At 45.9% G+C, this 18625-nt stretch overlaps 1 protein-coding gene across 5 annotated transcripts in view; it reads left to right on the top strand.

The window, feature by feature from the left end:
* The first annotated feature begins 2356 nt into the window (after positions 1-2356).
* Positions 2357-18625, top strand: part of Znf236 (zinc finger protein 236) — a 98368-nt gene continuing 82099 nt past the window's right edge. For 2 of the 5 annotated variants that reach the window (XM_028873887.2, XM_037197225.1), the window contains exons 1-4: positions 2666-3485; positions 9919-10061; positions 11485-11649; positions 17448-17626. In XM_028873887.2, coding sequence (XP_028729720.1) covers positions 3287-3485; positions 9919-10061; positions 11485-11649; positions 17448-17626 — 686 coding nt within the window. In that variant the 5' untranslated portion in view covers positions 2666-3286. Of the gene's footprint in view, positions 2449-2665; positions 3486-9918; positions 10062-11484; positions 11650-17447; positions 17627-18625 lie in introns of those variants that run through there. The other 3 variants (XM_037197224.1, XM_028873888.2, XM_037197226.1) reach the window with 3 other exon arrangements.

The following is an 18625-nucleotide window of genomic DNA, read 5'->3' as shown; positions in this document are numbered from 1 at the left end:
TTGACTGTTCTTCCAGAGGTCCTGAGTTCAATTCCCAGCAACCACATGGTGGCTCACAACCATTTATAATGAGATCCGATGCCCTCTTCTGGCCTGCAGGCAAATATACAGACAGCACACTGTATACATAATAAATAAATCTTAAAAAAGAATGTGGCAATCAACTTCTTTCAATTAGTTGATTCACCTGTTCAGTGAGAGCTCCCAGGGCTGACTGCCGGAAGGACTGGAGACTCTCTATGAAGGACTACATATTCACTTAAACACATGTGCTAGTAATCATTGTTGGTCATCGGGTGCAGATCTTGGCTGTATGTCCTTGTTTTCGGTTAACTTGAGATTCTGCCAAGTTCAACATCCCTGTAACTATGCCTGCAACTCTAGCTTTCCCAAGGCTGAGGCAGGATCATGTGTTGCAGGCCAGATTGCATACACAGTGTAATCCTGTTTTACAAAAACAATTATGATTTAAAAAATAGCTTGTGTGTGTCTGCATGAGAGTGTGTGGGTGTACATGCCAGGATGTTCCTGTGGAGACTCAAACTCCAGTCATCAGGTTTGTGTGGCAAGTGCCTTTTCTCAGTGATTTTTCTTGTAAACTTTCAATTCAGCTTCTAGGCCTGCCTGAGCTTTCTTTTTCAGTGACAAACTTCACATGAACTACCTGGCACACAAAACTTGATTTTTTTTTCTCCCTTTGTAACCTGGTTCTTACCTGCAAAGACTTTCACCATCCATCCCTGCTTGTTAATATGTAACCATTTCCCAAGACTCACTTCAAAAGCCTCTTCCTACTTTTTCACTTGTAACCAATCTTGTTTTCAAAAATCTACTCTGGTACATTGTTTTAAAAGAATATATTAGTATGTGTGGGGCCTGGGTGGCACAGCACACACGTGGGGTGACTCTGGAGTTCGTGTCACTGGGGTTCACGGACTCTGGCTGCTAGGCCTTTCCGAGGAATGCTTTACCCCGCTAAGTCATCCCCTTAGCCCGAGATTTTTGTTGTTGTTGTTGCTTTTCCAGACAGGGTTTCTCTGTAGCTTTGGAGCCTTTTCTGAACTCGCTCTGTAGACCAGGCTGGCCTTGAACTCAGAGACTGGCCAGCCTCTGCCTCCCTCAGATGAAAGTCGTGCACCACCACTGCCCAAGATTTTTAAAACTCCTATTTTAGCATTTGAGCTGTTATCTGGTTTCTCTTCAGATCTTACTAATCTTTGACTTTTTAAGCATTTATTCTAGTTTTGTGTCTTTCTTGTTTCATCACCCAGGCTCTAATTGTTCAGCTTGAAGACTTATTTATTTTTGTATGCCTCAGGTAAACATGGGCTATTACTTTGAACTACCCCACTAAGAATTCTGAGGTCATATAATACTTCTGGCTTACTGATCTTTTTTTTTTTTTTCCCTTCACATTTTGACACAAGGTCTCACTTAAGCCTGGAACTTACCACATAGCCTAGGTTAGCTTCAACTTTATATTACAGTCTTTCCGATCTTGGGATTAAAGGCGAGTCAGCACACTCTTGCTAGATACTGGATTCTCAACCTGGCTTCAGTCTGTCCTGCTGTGACTTTATCACTGGTCGGAGTTAAAACAGACAAGAAGGCACTCCCGACACGGAAAACTTCCAGGCTAAAATGGAGCCTGGGAGAGAGCGGTGCATCGCTGAAGTCAGCAGGTTGCCGGTAGTCCACGGGCATCTCGGTGGGTAGGTGTTCCTTCCCCGGCCTTTCGTCCCTCCGGAGGAGGTCTGGGCAGGTACGCTTAGAAAGGAGTCCGGAGTAGAAGGATGGGCTGGGACACTTGGCCTGCTTGGGATCAGAGGTGACCGTCAACACAAGTGACATAGGCAAGCGCATGACAACCGAACCACACTCGGACCCTTGCCGTTCCCTGGGGTGGGGGTGGGGGTGGGTGCAGGGACGGGAGGGCTGACGTCCGCACCGGCCTCGGAGGTCCGGGGTGGAGACAAGAGTCGGCGACACCGAGGGACCTCCGGAGCCGAGTGCACACACACCCAGGCCCGCCGGCCCGCAGGCCTCCGAAGCCGGCGGTTCGCCGAGCCCGGTGACGCCGCCGCCGCCGCCTGGCCGGCCGGCCGCGCATGCGCACAACGGCGCCCCCGCCCCCCACGGCCCGCTCCCAACGCCCCCGCCGCGGCCCGCGGGCCATGGAACCCGCCGAGGCCGGCGCGGTCCGAGCGCTGCTGCCCGAGCGTCCGGGCGCCGTAGCCCTGTGAGCCCGGCGGGCTGGGTCCGGCCGGTGCCGCCGCCCGCCCGCCCGCTCGCTCGCTCGCCCGGCCGGCCCGCCCGCCCGCCGGCCCGCCGGTGCCGCGCGTGCGCGCCCCGCCGAGTGAGAGCGCGAGTGAGGAGGGGTGGGCCGCCGCGACGATGCCGCGGGGCCGCCCCCGAAGTCCCGGGACGGCGCGGCGCGCGGCGACTCCGGTAAGGCCCGCGGCGGCCACCGAGTCCCCGGATGGGCGCGGGGTGCGCCGGGAGCGGCGCGGAGGGCGGGCGGCAGCGACTGGCCGGGCGGGCGCAGCGCTGGGCGGACGGATACGGGCGCCGCGGCCGGGCCCCTCCGCGCTGGGCCTACTTTCCGGGCCGTGGCGGCGCGGGGGCGGCGGCGCGGGCGGCGGCTTCCTCCTCCTCCTCCTCCTGCTCCCGAGTTCCTGTCGGCTTCCCTCCCCGAGCCCCTCGCTCCGCGGCGGCGGCGGCAGAGCCTCAGCCCTTCGAACCCCCTCGCCGTCCTCCCGAGTCCTCCCGTGTCGCCGGCTCAGCTCCGTGGCGGCGGCGGCGGCGTCGCCGTCGTCGTCCCCAGTCTCCTCCCTCCCTCCCTCCATGTCTCCCTGTCCCTTCCGCCCGTCCCCTGCCCGCCTCGGCCGTCCTCGGCACAGGCCCGAGGGAGTGCCCGCTCTTCCGGTGTGTCCCTGGTTCCGCGTTTCTAAGGGACCCCGGCCCGGCGGGGACCAGGGGGGGCTCGGAGGCCGTGGGGACCGCGCACAGTTGGCTGGGCTGCGCACAGTAGGCCTCGGGGAGCACTGCTCCCCGTCTTGTATGCCTCGCTGGCTGAATTCGTGTGCGATAACCCGGGTCTGTCCCTTCAGGAAGGAGAAGTGCACAGTTTTTTTTTTTTTTTTTTACAGCGGGCAAAGTGATGGGGAACATGTCACCCGCACCGTCGCCTCCCCTCAGCCTGGAGCTTAGTGGGGGCCCCTCCTCCAGCGCGAGGAGGAGGAGGAGGAAACAGGCATCCATTGCCACAGCATTCTTTTGAGATGGGATGGGGGTCATCGGGTGGAGAGGCACAGAGCTCGGCTGTACGAGCCAGGGTTTAGTGTCAGTCTTGGGAGATACCTGCCCTGGAGTCCCAGCGTTTGTGGTCCCGAAGCAGCCCTGGGCGGTTTGTGCAGTCAAGCTGGCTGGGAAAGGACCCTGCTTGGGCTCTGGGAAGGCGGTGCCTGTCTGGGACGCAATGGAAGGTGAATCGCCCCAACTTCTATTATGTTTACATAGCCGGTTGCTGCTTGGTGACTCAGGGTTTGACTGTCCTTGGGGATGAGTGCACTGAGTTTCCAGAGCTGTCATCAAGGAGCCCAGGTGCAGACGCCCACGCTCAGATCGGCTCTGCACCTACAAAGGACTGGGCTAAGTTGGTCCTTTGGGAGAAAGGGGTGAGGAGTTGGCCTCAGTTCGAGCTTGGGAACAGGACACCCAACTAGAAGTTTCTTAGTACTGCTGTTGCTCTTGACAAAGTCAACAGGCGTGTCAATTAGGTCAGTATGAACACTGTTGATGAACTACAGTCAGCGATTTCACACTCACTGTTTTCGTGGACTGCTGGAGCAGTGGTGGCTGTATAGTAATATTAGTCAGGTGTGAAGACCCGTGGTTGAGAATAATTGAGTAAATTGCTCAGGATATTCATCAATGGCTGATGCCCGACTGCTTTGGCCTTGGCCATATTTTCATAGGGGTGTGTGTGTGTGTGTGTGTGTGTGTGTGTGTGTGTGTGTGCGCGTGCGCGTGCGCGCTCCTGTGTTTATGGTGTTTGTTTTTGATAACATGTTTTATGCTAATAATAATGTAAGGTGTAGTGTGGAAGCAGGCTTAGAGAGAAAGAATGTAACGTTTCCATTGAGACGAGGCTGAGAGTTCACTTCTCTCCCAGCACTCTACATTTTACCAGATGGTACCACTGTCCACAAAGGACCAAATTTAAGAATAATTCTGTTTCTCTTGTTTTCCAAGACATTCCATAACTAAGTCTTTAAAAATTTTTAATTACATTTTTCTCTTTGTGTACGTCTGTTAGCAAGTTCTCTTTTCCACACTGGGCCACCTCTCCAGCTCCATAGCTAACTTGGTAGCTGCTTCCTCACACCTGGCTTCGCAGTCCACCACACCTTTCCAAAGTATCCACAGGTCAAAGGTGGGGCTTTAAAACTGGACTCTGCTGTTTGTCACTTCCAGTCTATCACATTTCACTGGATGTTCTTTTCAAATGTAATCTAGGGCCACAACCTGGCTAAACTTCAGAGTAGTTCAAACCACACACTCCCCAAACCTCTGGGACTCAGTCTTCAGCTCTCTTGACTCTGGCACTAACCTTTGCTGCTCTCCTTGATGGTGCCAATTTTTTTTTTTTTTCTTTTTACTTTTGTTCTTTGCTTTTGGCCTTTTTGATTCCCTCCTTTGAGAGACCATCTTTTTTTTTTTTTTTTTTTTTTCCGAGACAGGGTTTCTCTGTGTAGCTTTGCGCCTTTCCTGGAAGTCACTTGGTAGCCCAGGCTGGCCTCGAACTCACAGAGATCCACCTGGCTCTGCCTCCTGAATGCTGGGATTAAAGGCGTGTGCCACCACCACCTGGCAGGATTATTATTTTTAACAGTGTCTTGCTGTGTAACCTTGGCTGACCTAGAATTCCACGTTTTCCTGTCTTGGCACGCACTATCATGCCCAGCATATTATGAACTTTAAGGGTCATTCTGAATTTTTTTGCAATTGAGGGGAAGGAACTGAAGTTCTAGAGATAAAGTGATTTGGAAGGTGAATCCACCCAGGAGCCATGGGAGCTTGAAGATTTCTATCTCTATTGGAATCTAGAATTCTTGATCTGCTTGATAAAAACAGTGACAGGTGCTATGTATTGTGCTAGGTGCTGGGGGTACAAAACGAAACCCAGATACTCTGTTGTCGCTCTTCAGGACAGTGTGTAGGATAGGATGCAAACAGTAGTCTGAGTTTCCTAGAGAAAATAGTGGGAAAATTGAAGTGTCTGAAGTGACTGGCAGCAGGGCGTGGTCCTGCGGTCTGTCATCCCCGTTTGGATGGTAGAGACAGTAGGGTCCGGTTCAAGGCCACTCCTAGCTACAGGGTGAGTTCAAGCTCTGTCCAGGCTACCAGAAACCTTATCTCAAAAGCACACAAAAACTAAAACCAAAAAAAGGAATGTTGACCAACAAAAACCACACTCCTGGAATAAGACTAGGGTATATAGATAAAGAACTGAGCCTCGCTAGGTGTGGTGGTACACAACCCTTATTCCCAGCACTTGAGAGGCAGAGACAGGCAATCTGTGTGGTTTCTAGGACAGCCTGGTCTACAGAGCAAGTTCCGGGCCAGCCAGAGCTACATAGTGAGACCCTGTCTTGAGAGAAGGAGGGAGGGAGGGGGAGGAAAAGAAAGGAGGAAGAAGGAGAGATCTGCCCCACCTGTAGATGGATTACCCAGCATTTATATAATTCAGAGTTGTGCCATTAAGGCTGAGTGCTCCCAACTTATTGTTTATTTATTTTTATGTATTTTTTCTGTTTTCCAGAAAGTTCAAGAACTTTTTTTAATAAATTCCAATGTGGTTTACTTTCCAAACATTTGATATTTTAAAATTACCTTTTTTTGTTACTGACTTGTAGCCTAGTTGTCAGAAGACCCGTTTTAGATTAATCACTTGGATTTCCTGAGACCTGTTTCATAGTATCTGATCCATATTTGCTAAGCAGTCCATGTGTGTTGTCATCATAAATGCTCAGTAACTTAGAAAAGTGTTATTTCTCCCTTATAATTTATGTTTGGCCATTCTAATGATTTACATTTCATTAAGATTAATGGTGTTGAGCATCTGTGTAGACCTTTTGATCCTGACAGGAAGAAGGACCCATTTTGGCCCACGGGTTCAGAGTTTCTGGCCTGTTGGTTCTGACCTGCCTTAGTAAGGCTGTACATTGTACTGCAGGATCTTAAGGAGGCTACTCACTTCATAGCAGATAGGAAATAGAGAAGGGAACAGAGGGGCCTTGGACATCATATGTCCCCAGGGACATGTCCCTAGTGACCTACTTCCCAGAGCTTCCAGAACCAACCAGATGGGATCAGGCCTTCAGAACACAAGCCTTTTTGGAAGACACTTCATATCTAAACCACAGTACTCTCTTCTTCTGTATTTGTTGACATTATTATATCTTTAGGAAAATGGTTATTAAATTTGTTCCTCATTTCAAACTTCGTTGGTTTGCCTTTTGAATGTCTAGTTACATGACTTGACTTGCAGATGTTTTCTCCCATTCTGTAGCTAGTTAAGAGTCCAGGAGTATAGAAATATAAAATTATAAACTTAAGGAATGGAAACAGAGAGCTATCAGCTTGGCTAACAAAAAAAAAAAAAAAAAAAGGATTAATTTTTAACTGGGCCCCTCTGTGTTTTATGATGGGCAGCTCTGTCAACAACCCAAATGCTAGTTTTCTTTGCTAAAGATTGCCCTTTGCAGCCCTGGGGTTAGCTATTCTTCAGTAACCCCCACCACTCACTACCGAAACCAAAGTTGACTTTTAATGAGTTCTGTGTGACAACCTGCCTTGCCTGTTTCGTATTCCTCCCCATGGGAGCCCAGCTCTGTCAGAAGTTGCAGGTTTGGGCAAACATCAACTAACTGAGTCAGGAAGGGCTGCAGGGATACACAAATATTGTTTAGCTGAAACCCCTTAAAACCTTGTTGATGGAAAATTGTAAAAACCTAAAACCATTTGTCTCTAAAAGTTTAACTTCAAAATTGTAAAAATGCCTTTGTCTATGTCTCATGCTTACCCCTTATTATAAAAAGAAGCCATAGCCCTTCCGGCTGCCACAGCCTCAGAATTTCAACACTGGCTGTGGTCTCAGCTAGCTGATAAGCTTTTGTGACCCACATTTTTTTTTTTTTTTAATTTTTAATTTTTTCTGGAATAAAGTTTGCTTCTGGTTTAATAGACTTTGATGGTCTGTCCCCCATTATGGCGAGACCCTGTCCCAACACTAGTAGTAAGAAAATGAAAAAAAGTTTTTTTTCTAGAACTTTATTTTGTGTGCATTGGTGTGAAGGTGTCAGATCCTCTGGAACTAGAGCCACAGACAGCCATAAGCTACCATGTGGGTGCTGGGAAATGAACCCCGGTCACTCAGAAGAGCAGCCAGTGCTCTCAACTGCTGAGCCATCCTTTCAGCCCCCAAGAGAATGAAAACTTAATTGATAGTTTTATTTGACCTATAAAGCTGATTTCCTACATACAGAGTAGCTTCTGGGCCTGACACATGTATTGTCAATCATTTGGAGGTAACTTGACACATGCACGTGCGCGCGCACACATACACACACACACACACACACACACACACACACACACACACACACACACACATAGTTTGCAATTCTAAAGAATGTGCACTTACTGTATATTAGTATAAAGTGTAAGTACACCCCAGACAGGGTAGATAGAGACTAGTGGAGCAGACTGATAGTCTGGAAGTGAACCTTCACAGCCTACCAAGAGTGTCAGTCACTCCAAAAAATGGCTTCCAGGACAGGAGGGTGGCTGGCTATATGTAAAATAATAAATGTGCATTCTTACCTTATACCACTTACAAAAGTAAATTCAAATCAGGACATATATCTCATTTAAGAACCAAGACTATAGAACTTATTCTCAGCCCCTTGACCATTTAAGAGTATTTATAAGCTGCTGCCCACTGCAGCAAGAGTCTTGTTAGGCGAGAGGTTTGGCCAAAGGTGAGAACAGTATTTGCTGGTCTCTATATAAAAATGTAAATACTTAGAAAGCAGTCTGAATAGTTAGTTAGCAGAGCGCTAGCCTAGCGTTCCCACTAGGGCCTGATATCTCTGGAGCCAGCCTGACTTGCCCTCTGTGGAGCAGTCTTCAAATCCAATCAGAAAGCATTTGGTTACCCCTATAACGTTCAGGCCACAACTGCATCAGTGGGCACATCTAGCATGACCTTGAAATTCTTATCCTGCCTGAGTCCATCTCATGAGAGTTGGGTTTACCATTGTACATCACTGTGCCTGGTTTCTCTGGTTCTTGGGATTGAAACAGGGCCTCATGCATGCTAACTAAGCATCGACCAGCTGAACTCTGTCCCCGGTCCCCATTGTGATACAGAATGGCATGTAATTTACTTGTCCCCTTGCATAGTTCTGGTGCATTATTTATTTATACCCCAATCCCAAGACTTGGCATGCATGTGCTTTAAAAATTGTAATTATTTAGAACATCTTTATTTGACATTCTTGGCAAATTTATGAGTACCTGTACTATATTGTTATGTTTTTTGATGTTTGAAAATACTTTTAAGTTTATAGCATTATTATACCTGTTTGGGAAATCCCTTTGTGTCAACAAAATTGACCAAGGGGTTGCAGTCACTCACTATCTGAGAACAAAAGTGTTTTTCTCTTTGACTTAGTCTTTCTTTGTAGCACTTTTCAGAGATAAATGAATTAGCAGATGAAGGCTTTTATATTTTTGTGGAGTTGAGCCTACTGAGTGGTATTTGAAAAAGTAACTTATTTATTTTTTATTTTACTTGCATTGGTGTTATGCCTGCAGATAGTGTGAGTTAGGTCTCACATGCCTCCGTGGGTTGTAGTAAAGGGAAACAGTATTGGATAAATTGACAAAATTCAAAGGACCTTCTTATGGGAGTATGTGTGTGTGTGTGGTGTGTGTGTTTCAGGTTTCTAGAAATCTTACCAAGTATTTTCAATTTTCTTGTCCCATATCTTAGGCATCCCAACATTTTTTATTTCTAATTTCAAACACGTCCATTTTTCAAATTTAGTGCCTTACTAATTTTATCTAAAAGTTTCCTACAAATCTGGTTTTATTTTATCTGTCTAATATCTATCTATCTATCTATCTATCTATCTATCTATCTATCTATCTATCTATCTATCATCTATCTATCTATCTATCTATCTATCTATCTATCTATCTATCTATCTGGTTTTTTGAGACAGGGTTTCTCTGTAGCTTTGGAGCCTGTCCTGGATCTCGCTCTGTAGACCAGGCTGGCCTCGAACTCACAGAGATCCACCTGTCTCTGCCTCCGGAGTGCTGGGATTAAAGGCGTGTGCCAGCACCACCCTGCCTGTGGTTTTTTTTTTTTTTTTTTTTTTTGGTTTTTCGAGACAGGGTTTCTCTGTGTAGCTCTGCGCCTTTCCTGGGACTCACTTGGTAGTCCAGGCTGGCCTCGAACTCACAGAGATCTACCTGGCTCTGCCTCCCGAGTGCTGAGATTAAAGGCATGCGCCACCACTGCCCTGCCTGTGTTTTTAATAATAGCTAAGTGAGGGGTTAGAGAGATGGCTCAGGGGTTAAGCCCACTTACTGTTCTTCTAAAGGACCTGGGTTCAATTCCCAGCACCCACATGTCAGTTTGCAACCATCTATAACTCAAGTTCTAGGAGATCCAATACCCTGTTCTGGCCTCTGAGAGCACAGTATACATGTGGTGCACAAGACATGTATGCAGGCAAAACATCTATAAATGTAAAATAACAATATAAAGAATTGGAAATAGACAAATGATTTAGTTTTATTTATGTAATGTGACTAACACCTGGTATTCATGAAATTTTATAGATGGCGTTTTGGCGTTGCACGATGATGACATTGATGATGACTGTCAGATGCCAAGTTTCCACAAATGTGAAATCTGTTTGCTGTCTTTTCCAAAAGAGTCACAGTTTCAGCGTCACATGAGGGAGCATGAGCAAAACGACAAGGTGGGTGTTCCTAAAAGGACTCCAGAATGAGGGTTCTGAATTTGGAGGTGGTATAGAGTCAACATGTGAGAGGAAAATTGTAGCTCATTTCACAGTATGTAAACATTTTGGCATTCTTTTGAGAATGTGCTCTAGTGAATGTCTATATTGAAATTATTTATGGGTAACTTTGTTTCCTATACAACTGTATTCAGGGTGGTTATTTTGAAATGTGTTTTCCTTAGAGGGCGTTTTGCTTTCAAGTTGTCTTTATGGCATTCTTGAGGCTTTAGATTTTTGTTTAACAGGAGTCAGTACTGTCTTCGGGGGATGGCTGGAGGTGAGGATTATATGCAGAGCCTTGTGTGTGTTTAGCATGGGTTCTACCATTGAGCTGCTCCTTCTTCTAAAGAGAGAGTTGAACCCTTTTATGCTAATCCTCCAGCTGTGACATAATGGGCTAGATGGAAAGCAGCTTAGAGTACAGTGGAGAGGGGTGGCTGATGTTCCTTCGCTCAGAGAGCGGCAGCTGGTCTCTCTGGAGATGGAGTAGTGAATAGCTCAGGTTTCACTTCACATGCTGCTGTCACCTGGAGCTGGTGGAAGACATGGCCTGTGTTTCCCAAGCCCCAGTCTGAAGGGCTGCAGAGAAACACCAGCCTTTCTTTTCACATGGAAGAGAATGTTGCCCACGTCGAGGAAACTTTGCACTGAGGGAAGCAACTGTGGAAATCTAGAGGAAAACTTACATTTCCTAATTTTTCTAGAAGTGATTTTGTTTACAGTGAGTGAGTTTGTCAGAAATGGAAGGAAAACCTAATCTAATGGGTTGAACTTTCTCACATCTCACAGGGGACTACAACCCAATAGATTTGTTTTCAGTATTTCACATTAGAAATAGTTTTGGAGTTAGGTATTGTGGCACATGCTTATCCCAACACTTGGGAGGTGAAGGCAGGAGGATTGAGAGTTTGAGACTGGATAATATAATGTTCCCTACCATTAAGAAAAAAGAAAGTCAGTATTTTTTTTAATGTTCTATAAAATCTTTATTGACAAATAATTCACCTAGTATACAGTTTGCCTGTTTGCACAATTTGCTAGACTTTAGTCCAGCATCCTCATAGCCCATGACACCATCACCACTTTCTATTTTAGAACATCGCTGTCTTCAATTTCATGCATACATACAATGTATGGTGATTACATTCCACCTTATTTATTTATTTATTTTTGTTTTTTGAGACAGGGTTTCTTTGTTTAGCTTTGCACCTTTCCTGGAACTCACTCTGTAGACCAGGCTGGCCTCGAACTCACAGAGTTCTGCCTGGCTCTGCCTCCCGAGTGCTGGGATTAAAGGTGTGCACCACCACACCTGGTACTTACTATTTTAATGACATCTTTAGAAAGATCGTAACTCAGTTTCTTTTTTTCTGTCAAATAGCCACACCGATGTGACCAGTGTCCCCAAACATTTAATGTTGAGTTCAACCTGACACTTCATAAGTGTACACATAATGCAGAAGATCCTGTCTGTCCTGTGTGCAACAAGCGTTTCTCCCGAGTGGCCAGTCTCAAAGCACATATTATGCTCCATGAAAAGGAAGAGGTAAGTGTTTAACATGTATTTGTTACTGATTGTTAAATGCATTAATCGTTAGCCTGACTTTACACAGGGCTGACTTTAAAAGCTTCTTTACTTCTGAAACCTCAGTTCTAGAGCATTTGCCTGTTACCACGTCAGCTACCTCTGTTCCTAGCTCAGTCCACTCTACCCATGATAAAGATCACAAGTAAGCAAGAAAGACCATTCAGGAGACTCTCTGACATAATGTTCCAGTGTAGAGGGGCAGCATAGTAGAGTGTCTTCTGGGTGACTTGAATAGTAATCTGAAAAGCCTGATTATACCACCAGGAGGGGCTGTGGCATGCAAATGTATGATTGTGATTTGTACCAATTGCAGAGTCTCACGCGAGGACCAATAGGCCATGAATTAAAGAAATTAATTTTTTTAAAATTCAGGGCGGGGGTGGGGTGGTGGTGCTTCTCACTCTGACCTGTTTGAGAAATGAGCAGAATCATGTAGATTCTTCAAGGCTTGTCTTTCTTGGAGTAGTCTTCCCAAGCTGATGTCATTTGTCTGGATGATTGTGATGGAGCAAGTCCTGGAGTAGAAGCTATGCCGTTGGAGGGTAGCTTCTTCTTCTTCTTTTTTTTTTTTTGGTTTTTCGAGACGGGGTTTATTTGTGTAGTGTAGCCCTAGCTGTCCTGGAACTAGCTCTCTGGAACTCACAGAGATCCGCCTGCCTCTGCCTCTTGAGTGCTGGGATTAAAGGTGTGCGCTGCCATTGTCCATCGAGCATCGCTTCTGTAAAGTGACGGAAGTGTCCAGACAGTGGCTTGCCATGGTGATGATACTCAGTGGCAGAGGAGAGGCCGCTCTGCACTAGAGGCAGTGCTACTCCCAGTGGCGCACACCTTTAATCCCAGCACTGGGAGGCAGAGCCAGGCGGATCTCTGTGAGTTTGAGGCCAGCCTGGGCTACAGAGTGAGATCCAGGAAAGGCGCAAAGCTACATAGAGAAACCCTGTCTCGAAAAAAAAAAAAAAAAAACAAAACAAAAAAAAAAAAGACATACCATTTGTATTGGCCTTTTTTTTTTCCCCAGCAGCGAGTATTGAACCTGCCAAGCAAATGCTCTGTCACTGAGCTGTACCCCAACGTGTACATTTTTTTTTAAATTAATTAATTAATTTTTAAAGTTTTCCAGACTGGCCTTGAATTCACTCTATAGTCCATGCAGGCCTTGAACATACGGCCTTTCGTCTTCAACCTTCCAAGTAGTTGGGATTATAGGCCTGTCCCCCAAGGTCTTGGCATAATAGTGATTTCTTCTCAAATGTGGAAGTGGATTTGATCCTGTTAAGCCCTAGGCACGTGGGAACCCTGTTTTGGAAATGGGAACGGAGTGCAGGTGGGGGCAAGTTCACAGGTTGTCCACACTGCTCAGAACCAGTGATTGTGCAGCCTCACGGCGTGTACGTTCACCTGTGCCGCTCAGCACAGACACGGCTGTGGTCTTTGAGGTCGGGGCTGAGTACGTACGTGCTGTGGGAAAACAAGGGGCTGAGCCCAGGGGTGACGACGGTAAGAGAGTCTGTGATGAGCTGTGGAGTCGAGGCTGTGAGGTGAAATGCAGGCATGGTAATAATTTGGAGGGTAAGATCATTGGGTGAAGGTCTTTGAAGTTCTGCTTTACTCTGTGTTCTGGCAGGGCCCATTCCCAGGGTCACAGTAAAGAATGGACATGCTTTCCCATGGGCACACTTACCCTGTTTTTGTTTGTTTTGATACGGTCTGATGCCTCCCAGGCTGACCTGGAAATCCCTGTGTAGTCAAGGATGGCCTAACACTTCCTCCTACCTCGACTTGTAGAGGAGTGCTGGGCTGCAGGGGTGCAGTGTCACACCCGGGCTGCACTGCTGGAGTCCGCATACCTAGCCTGGTGACCGTATGTCATCTCCCCAGCCTCTGCAGGACCCACAACAGTCTTCTGTTCCCTCTGCTGCTCTCCTTCACACAACTTAACGTTTATTTGCTTTTCTCTGTGACTAGAAAGAGGGATGTACAGTCATTCATCACTCTAAAAGGCTTTGGATTTTTACACCATGTTTCCAAAACCTTGCTTTCATTGTATTTGTTCTTTTACAAACTTGGTTCAAGTTCTTTTCTGGGTGGGTTTCAGGAGGAGCTTGCAGTTGTTTGCTACTGGCTCCATTTGCTGGGCCCTTGTTCTGTTGTCAGGGGTCACCAGAGGTGGGGATGGTGCTCCAAGTGACAAGGGGTGCAGCCGTAGAAAGTGCTCAGTGTTGGGAGCACAGGCTGCTCTGGGGGAGGACCTGGGTTTGCTTCCTAGCACCCACTTGGTAGCTCACAACTGCCCATAACTTCAGTTCCAGAAAATCTCATGCCCTCTTCTGGCCTCTTTGAGTGCTGCGTGCATGCGGTACATACGTGCAGACCAAACACTCACAGTGATAAAATAAACGTCAGTAATATGATTTTCAAAAGTCACTCTTGAAACCTGCGCTCGTTTATAAATTGATTTGAAAATAACATAAAAACACATTTTGATATATGTACTTAGGAAGCATAAGTGACCCCTGATAGAGGCATTTTTAGAGCATTGTAAACTATTTCCCTTACTGCTCTGCTGAAATTAATAGTCTCAAATCCCTTGAGATCAGTATTCTATCAAGTTATTCAAACTAGGGAAGAAAAATAACTGTAGTTTCTAAATATTAAGAATATTTCTGGCCAGGCGGTGGTGGCGCACACCTTTAACCCCAGCACTTGGGAGGCAGAGGCAGGCGGATCTCTGTGAGTTCAAGGCCAGCCTGGTCTACAGAGTGAGTTCCAGGGAAGGTGCAAAGCTACACAGAGAAACCTTGTCTCAAAAAACAAAAACAAACAAACAAACAAAAAGAATATTTCCTTACACTTCACATAATTATTAAAGTTAATGTTCCTTATTGAGTGTAGTCATCTCCCTTACAGGGTGCTGTTGGATGTTTGGGGAGTAGCAGATGCATCCCCCAATACTGGCAGACCTAGCAGTTCACAGGGAGGCTGCACACACTTGTTGATTGTTGTGATTTCGGGTGGGTCCTGTTTATGTAATGGAGGAGGCGGGTTCTTTGGGGTGAATTTGGAGTACTTGATGCATTGAGCATCATTTTGGAGTCCATACAGAGACTAGGAGAGATCGGCCCCTGGACTGCTGGGGCTTGGCAAAACAGTGCAGCATATTGAGATTGGAGAGGCTGAGGAGAGATGAGTCAGTGTTCAGGCCTGCTGAAGAAAGGCTTCCATTTCAGGAGCTCTGAGGCTGGAGAGCAGTCTTAATCTTGTGTGTTCTGGCTCTTCAGAGATGGTATGTCGTCAGCCAAGTACGTGCTGTGTGAAATTTCCTCCATGTACTCCATTGGCTACTCAGGAGCATTATAATTACCTAAGATAGTGTAAGAGGAGACTTGATGCTACCGAGGATGTGGAGGATGCAGAGACTTCCTCAGTTGTCTCTGGGCTACTGAGACAGGAGGAAGGTCAGGTCAGTAGCAGAGAGACAGTGATGGCATGTGTTGACTTTGGTGCTTCACCATCCGTTCTTCCCTGAGCCAATTGTATAGAAACCAGTGTCTTCACACAGGCATATTCTGAGAGATGTGTGCATGATGTCCATGTAGATCGCTTCCCAGATGTGCTCATTTGACCATTCTGTAAAACAGGGAGAGAGCTGGATGGTGGTGGCGCACTCCTTTAATCCCAGCACTCGGGAAGCAGAGGCAGGAGGAGCTCTGTGAGTTCGAGGCCAGCTTGGTCTACAGAACTGGTTCCAGGACAGTCACACCTTGTCTCAACAAACAAACAAACAAGCAAGCAAGCAAGCAAGGGAGAGAAAAGGTGGTGGTGTGAGCCGAGCAGCAAGGGAGCAAGGTGGGGAGGGGGTGTCAGAGTCCGGCTCTGTGTTGTGGTTTACAAAGTATTTATTTCCTTATTTTCATGTGGACGTATGTGTGCCTGAGTCTACAGGTGTGCACCGTGTGCACTCTTGGTACCCGGGGAGGTCAGAAGAGGCATCTCTTCTCCTGGAACTGTGTTTACATGCAGGTCCTCTGGAAGAGTGGCCAGTGCTCTTCACAACCAAGCTGTCTCTCCAGCTCCTGGCTTGTAGTTTTGAGCCTGGATAAGGGATAGAATTATTAATAAAAAATAAATATTTTCTCTGCCAAACTCATTCATGGATTGGGATTGTTATTTTTTTTCCTTTTGGCAGTACCCTAGAGTAAATTTTCATTATTTTCCAAGTTACTAACAATCTAGTAGTTTATTAATTCTTAAGTCATTGTATTATAATGTCAATTTGAAATCACTATTAGATTTCTTAAGTTTATTCTCTTCATTCTTAACCTTTTTCTATAGCAGAGCTATAAGTACAGTCAGTTAATAACCTAATTTTACCGAGCTTTGCATTCAAAACTGATATACAGAATAATAGAGGAATTCTGATGGAAAGAAATAGAAGGACTGGGGATCAAACTCAGCGGGCAGAGTTAACCCCCAGTACTACATAAAGAGGGTGTTGTGGCATAGGCCTGTAACCCTAGCCACCTACCCAGGGGAGCTAGATCAAGGAAGATCAGAAATTCAAGGTCATTCTTGGTACATAGTGAGTTTTTTGCTAGCTGGGATTATATGAAACCATGCTTCACAACAAAGAAAAATGACCTTTTGTGATTTGGAACTGATAATAATAGTTTATACTCATGGGTAGAGTACTCTTTTCATGTTTGGACAGTTCACTAGGGTCATGACATAAGTCAGTGCTGTACATGAAACTGCACATGTGTTCATGGATTGAAGTTGTCTTCATCCAGCACTGGCCATCTGTAGAAGTAATTATCATTGCCATGCTCTTTTGTCATCGCTGTCATTTCTCTTCACTTAGCCCTCTTCTTCTGTGGGGGTGGAAGTGAGCACACCAGGCTCATGTTGTTGTCACAGACAGCCCCGTGGTCAAATCACCCTACTCCACAGTGGCTAGCCCACACTGTCCGGTCGGAATGGACTGGAATAACAACCTGCTAGCAGCCACATTACTTCACAGAGCCTCATTAAGCTGGTTGTTGTGTCGCACACCTTTAATCTTACCATTCGGGAGATAGAGGCAGGCAGATCTCATGAGTTTGAGGCTAGCTTGCCCTACGTAGTGAGTTCCAGGCCAGCCAGAGCTACAGTACGAAACCCTGTCTAACAAAAACCAAAAACCCAAACCAAAGCAAAAAACCCTCATTAAGCAGGTGAGATGATTGTTAAAATATACTTAGATATAAGCTGTTCAAGTCCTTAAGACTGGAGGGTTTTTGATGGCTTTGGTTTGGGCACAGGGTAAGTCCTCTGTGTTCCCTACTTAGCAGTCTAGCTGCCCATGTGGATTACTTGGCCTGTAGTCAAAACTCAGTGGACAGTGAGGCATTTCCATTGACAGATGTGTCACCTGCCATTGTTTTATGGTGTTCCGTAGATTATAATCTCACCTAGAAGTCTTTTCTGACCTTGTGTTGAAGTCCTTCTGTTTTCTCTGAAGTGTTCATGGAACACATGAACCAGTTGCCAAGTGCCCAGTAGCTTTTTGATGTAGAGTTCAGTTTGTTTGAAAATCGTGGTTTTTGTTTTTTATCCTTTACTGGTAGAAATGATTGTTATACATTCCACTTTGGACACAATGATGCATTTTTGAGAGGCGAGGGTGATATTATTCCAGAGGAAGGTATCATTGTGGACTGATGTTCACAGTGGCACCAGTTCTTTTAAGGAGCGGTGGCTTGGAAATGTTCCTTTTCCAGAACCTCATTTGCTCTGAGTGTGGGGATGAGTTCACGCTGCACAGCCAGCTGGCCATACACATGGAGGAGCACCGGCAGGAGCTGGCAAACAACCGAGCCCACACCTGCAAGGCCTGTAAGGAGGAGTTCGAGACGACGCCCGAGCTGAAGGAGCACATGAAGACTCACTGTAAAGTTAGGTATGGGTCATTCCCAGACTAGCACAGTCAAAACCCTGGGGGATACAGAAAACTGGCCTGCTTTGCTGTGGTTGACTCAAGGATTTGGTGGTGTAGGAAGAAAAGCAGCAGATGTGAGCACACAGCTGATTTGTTCTGGTGTCACACTGTTGTTAACATGTTCGAGTACAAGTCCAGTTTCCTTACGGGTGTTTGGGTACATACACATACTCCTGGCCACACCTAACAGGTTTTGCAGGTTCTTAAATTTTACCTGTTCTTACTTACGTGGTTTCTTTACTTTTTTATTTTTTAAAAAACTTTTTAAATTTATTTTTGACAACTTGATACGTGTATATAATGTTTTTGATCATATTCACCCATCCCCTTCTTTCCTGCGTCCTCTCTGCAATTCTTTCCAACACTTCTCATTCCTATTTTTTTTAACGTTTTATAAAATCTTTATTGACAAATAATTCACCTAGTATATAATTTGCCTGTTTGCACAATTTGCTAGACTTTAGTCCAGCATCCTCATAGCCCATGACACCATCACCACTTTCTATTTTAGAACATCGCTGTCTTCAATTTCATGTACACATACAATGTATGGTGATTACATTCCACCTTATTTTTTTAAATGAACATAATATTTGGAATTGTAACCATTTTCAGGTTCACAATTCAGTGGAACAAATTACATTCAAGATATTAATTACACTTGTTCCTATTTTCATGTTTTTTTTTTTTTTTTAATGTCACCAAATTTAGTTAGGTTTGCTTGCATGTGCATGACTGTGGTATTATTTACTGGATCATGGACAGCTTACAAGTGGCTAACCTCCTGAAGCAAAAGCAACCATGAACTGCCAATGGCCAAGGCCTCATGAAAGCTGATAGGCCAGTATTGTACAGATCTGTGCAGGTAAGCACAGCTGCTGTGCACAGCTCATGAGTGCAGTGGCCACATGTTGTCTAGGAAGCTGCTTCACAGCACCCCTCCTTATCCTCTGGCTCTCA

Source organism: Peromyscus leucopus, chromosome 19 (genome assembly GCF_004664715.2).
Source record: "Peromyscus leucopus breed LL Stock chromosome 19, UCI_PerLeu_2.1, whole genome shotgun sequence".
Lineage (NCBI taxonomy): Eukaryota > Metazoa > Chordata > Mammalia > Rodentia > Cricetidae > Peromyscus > Peromyscus leucopus.
Note: the sequence above shows the minus strand (reverse complement) of the source record. Positions and strands in the feature narration are given on the sequence as shown.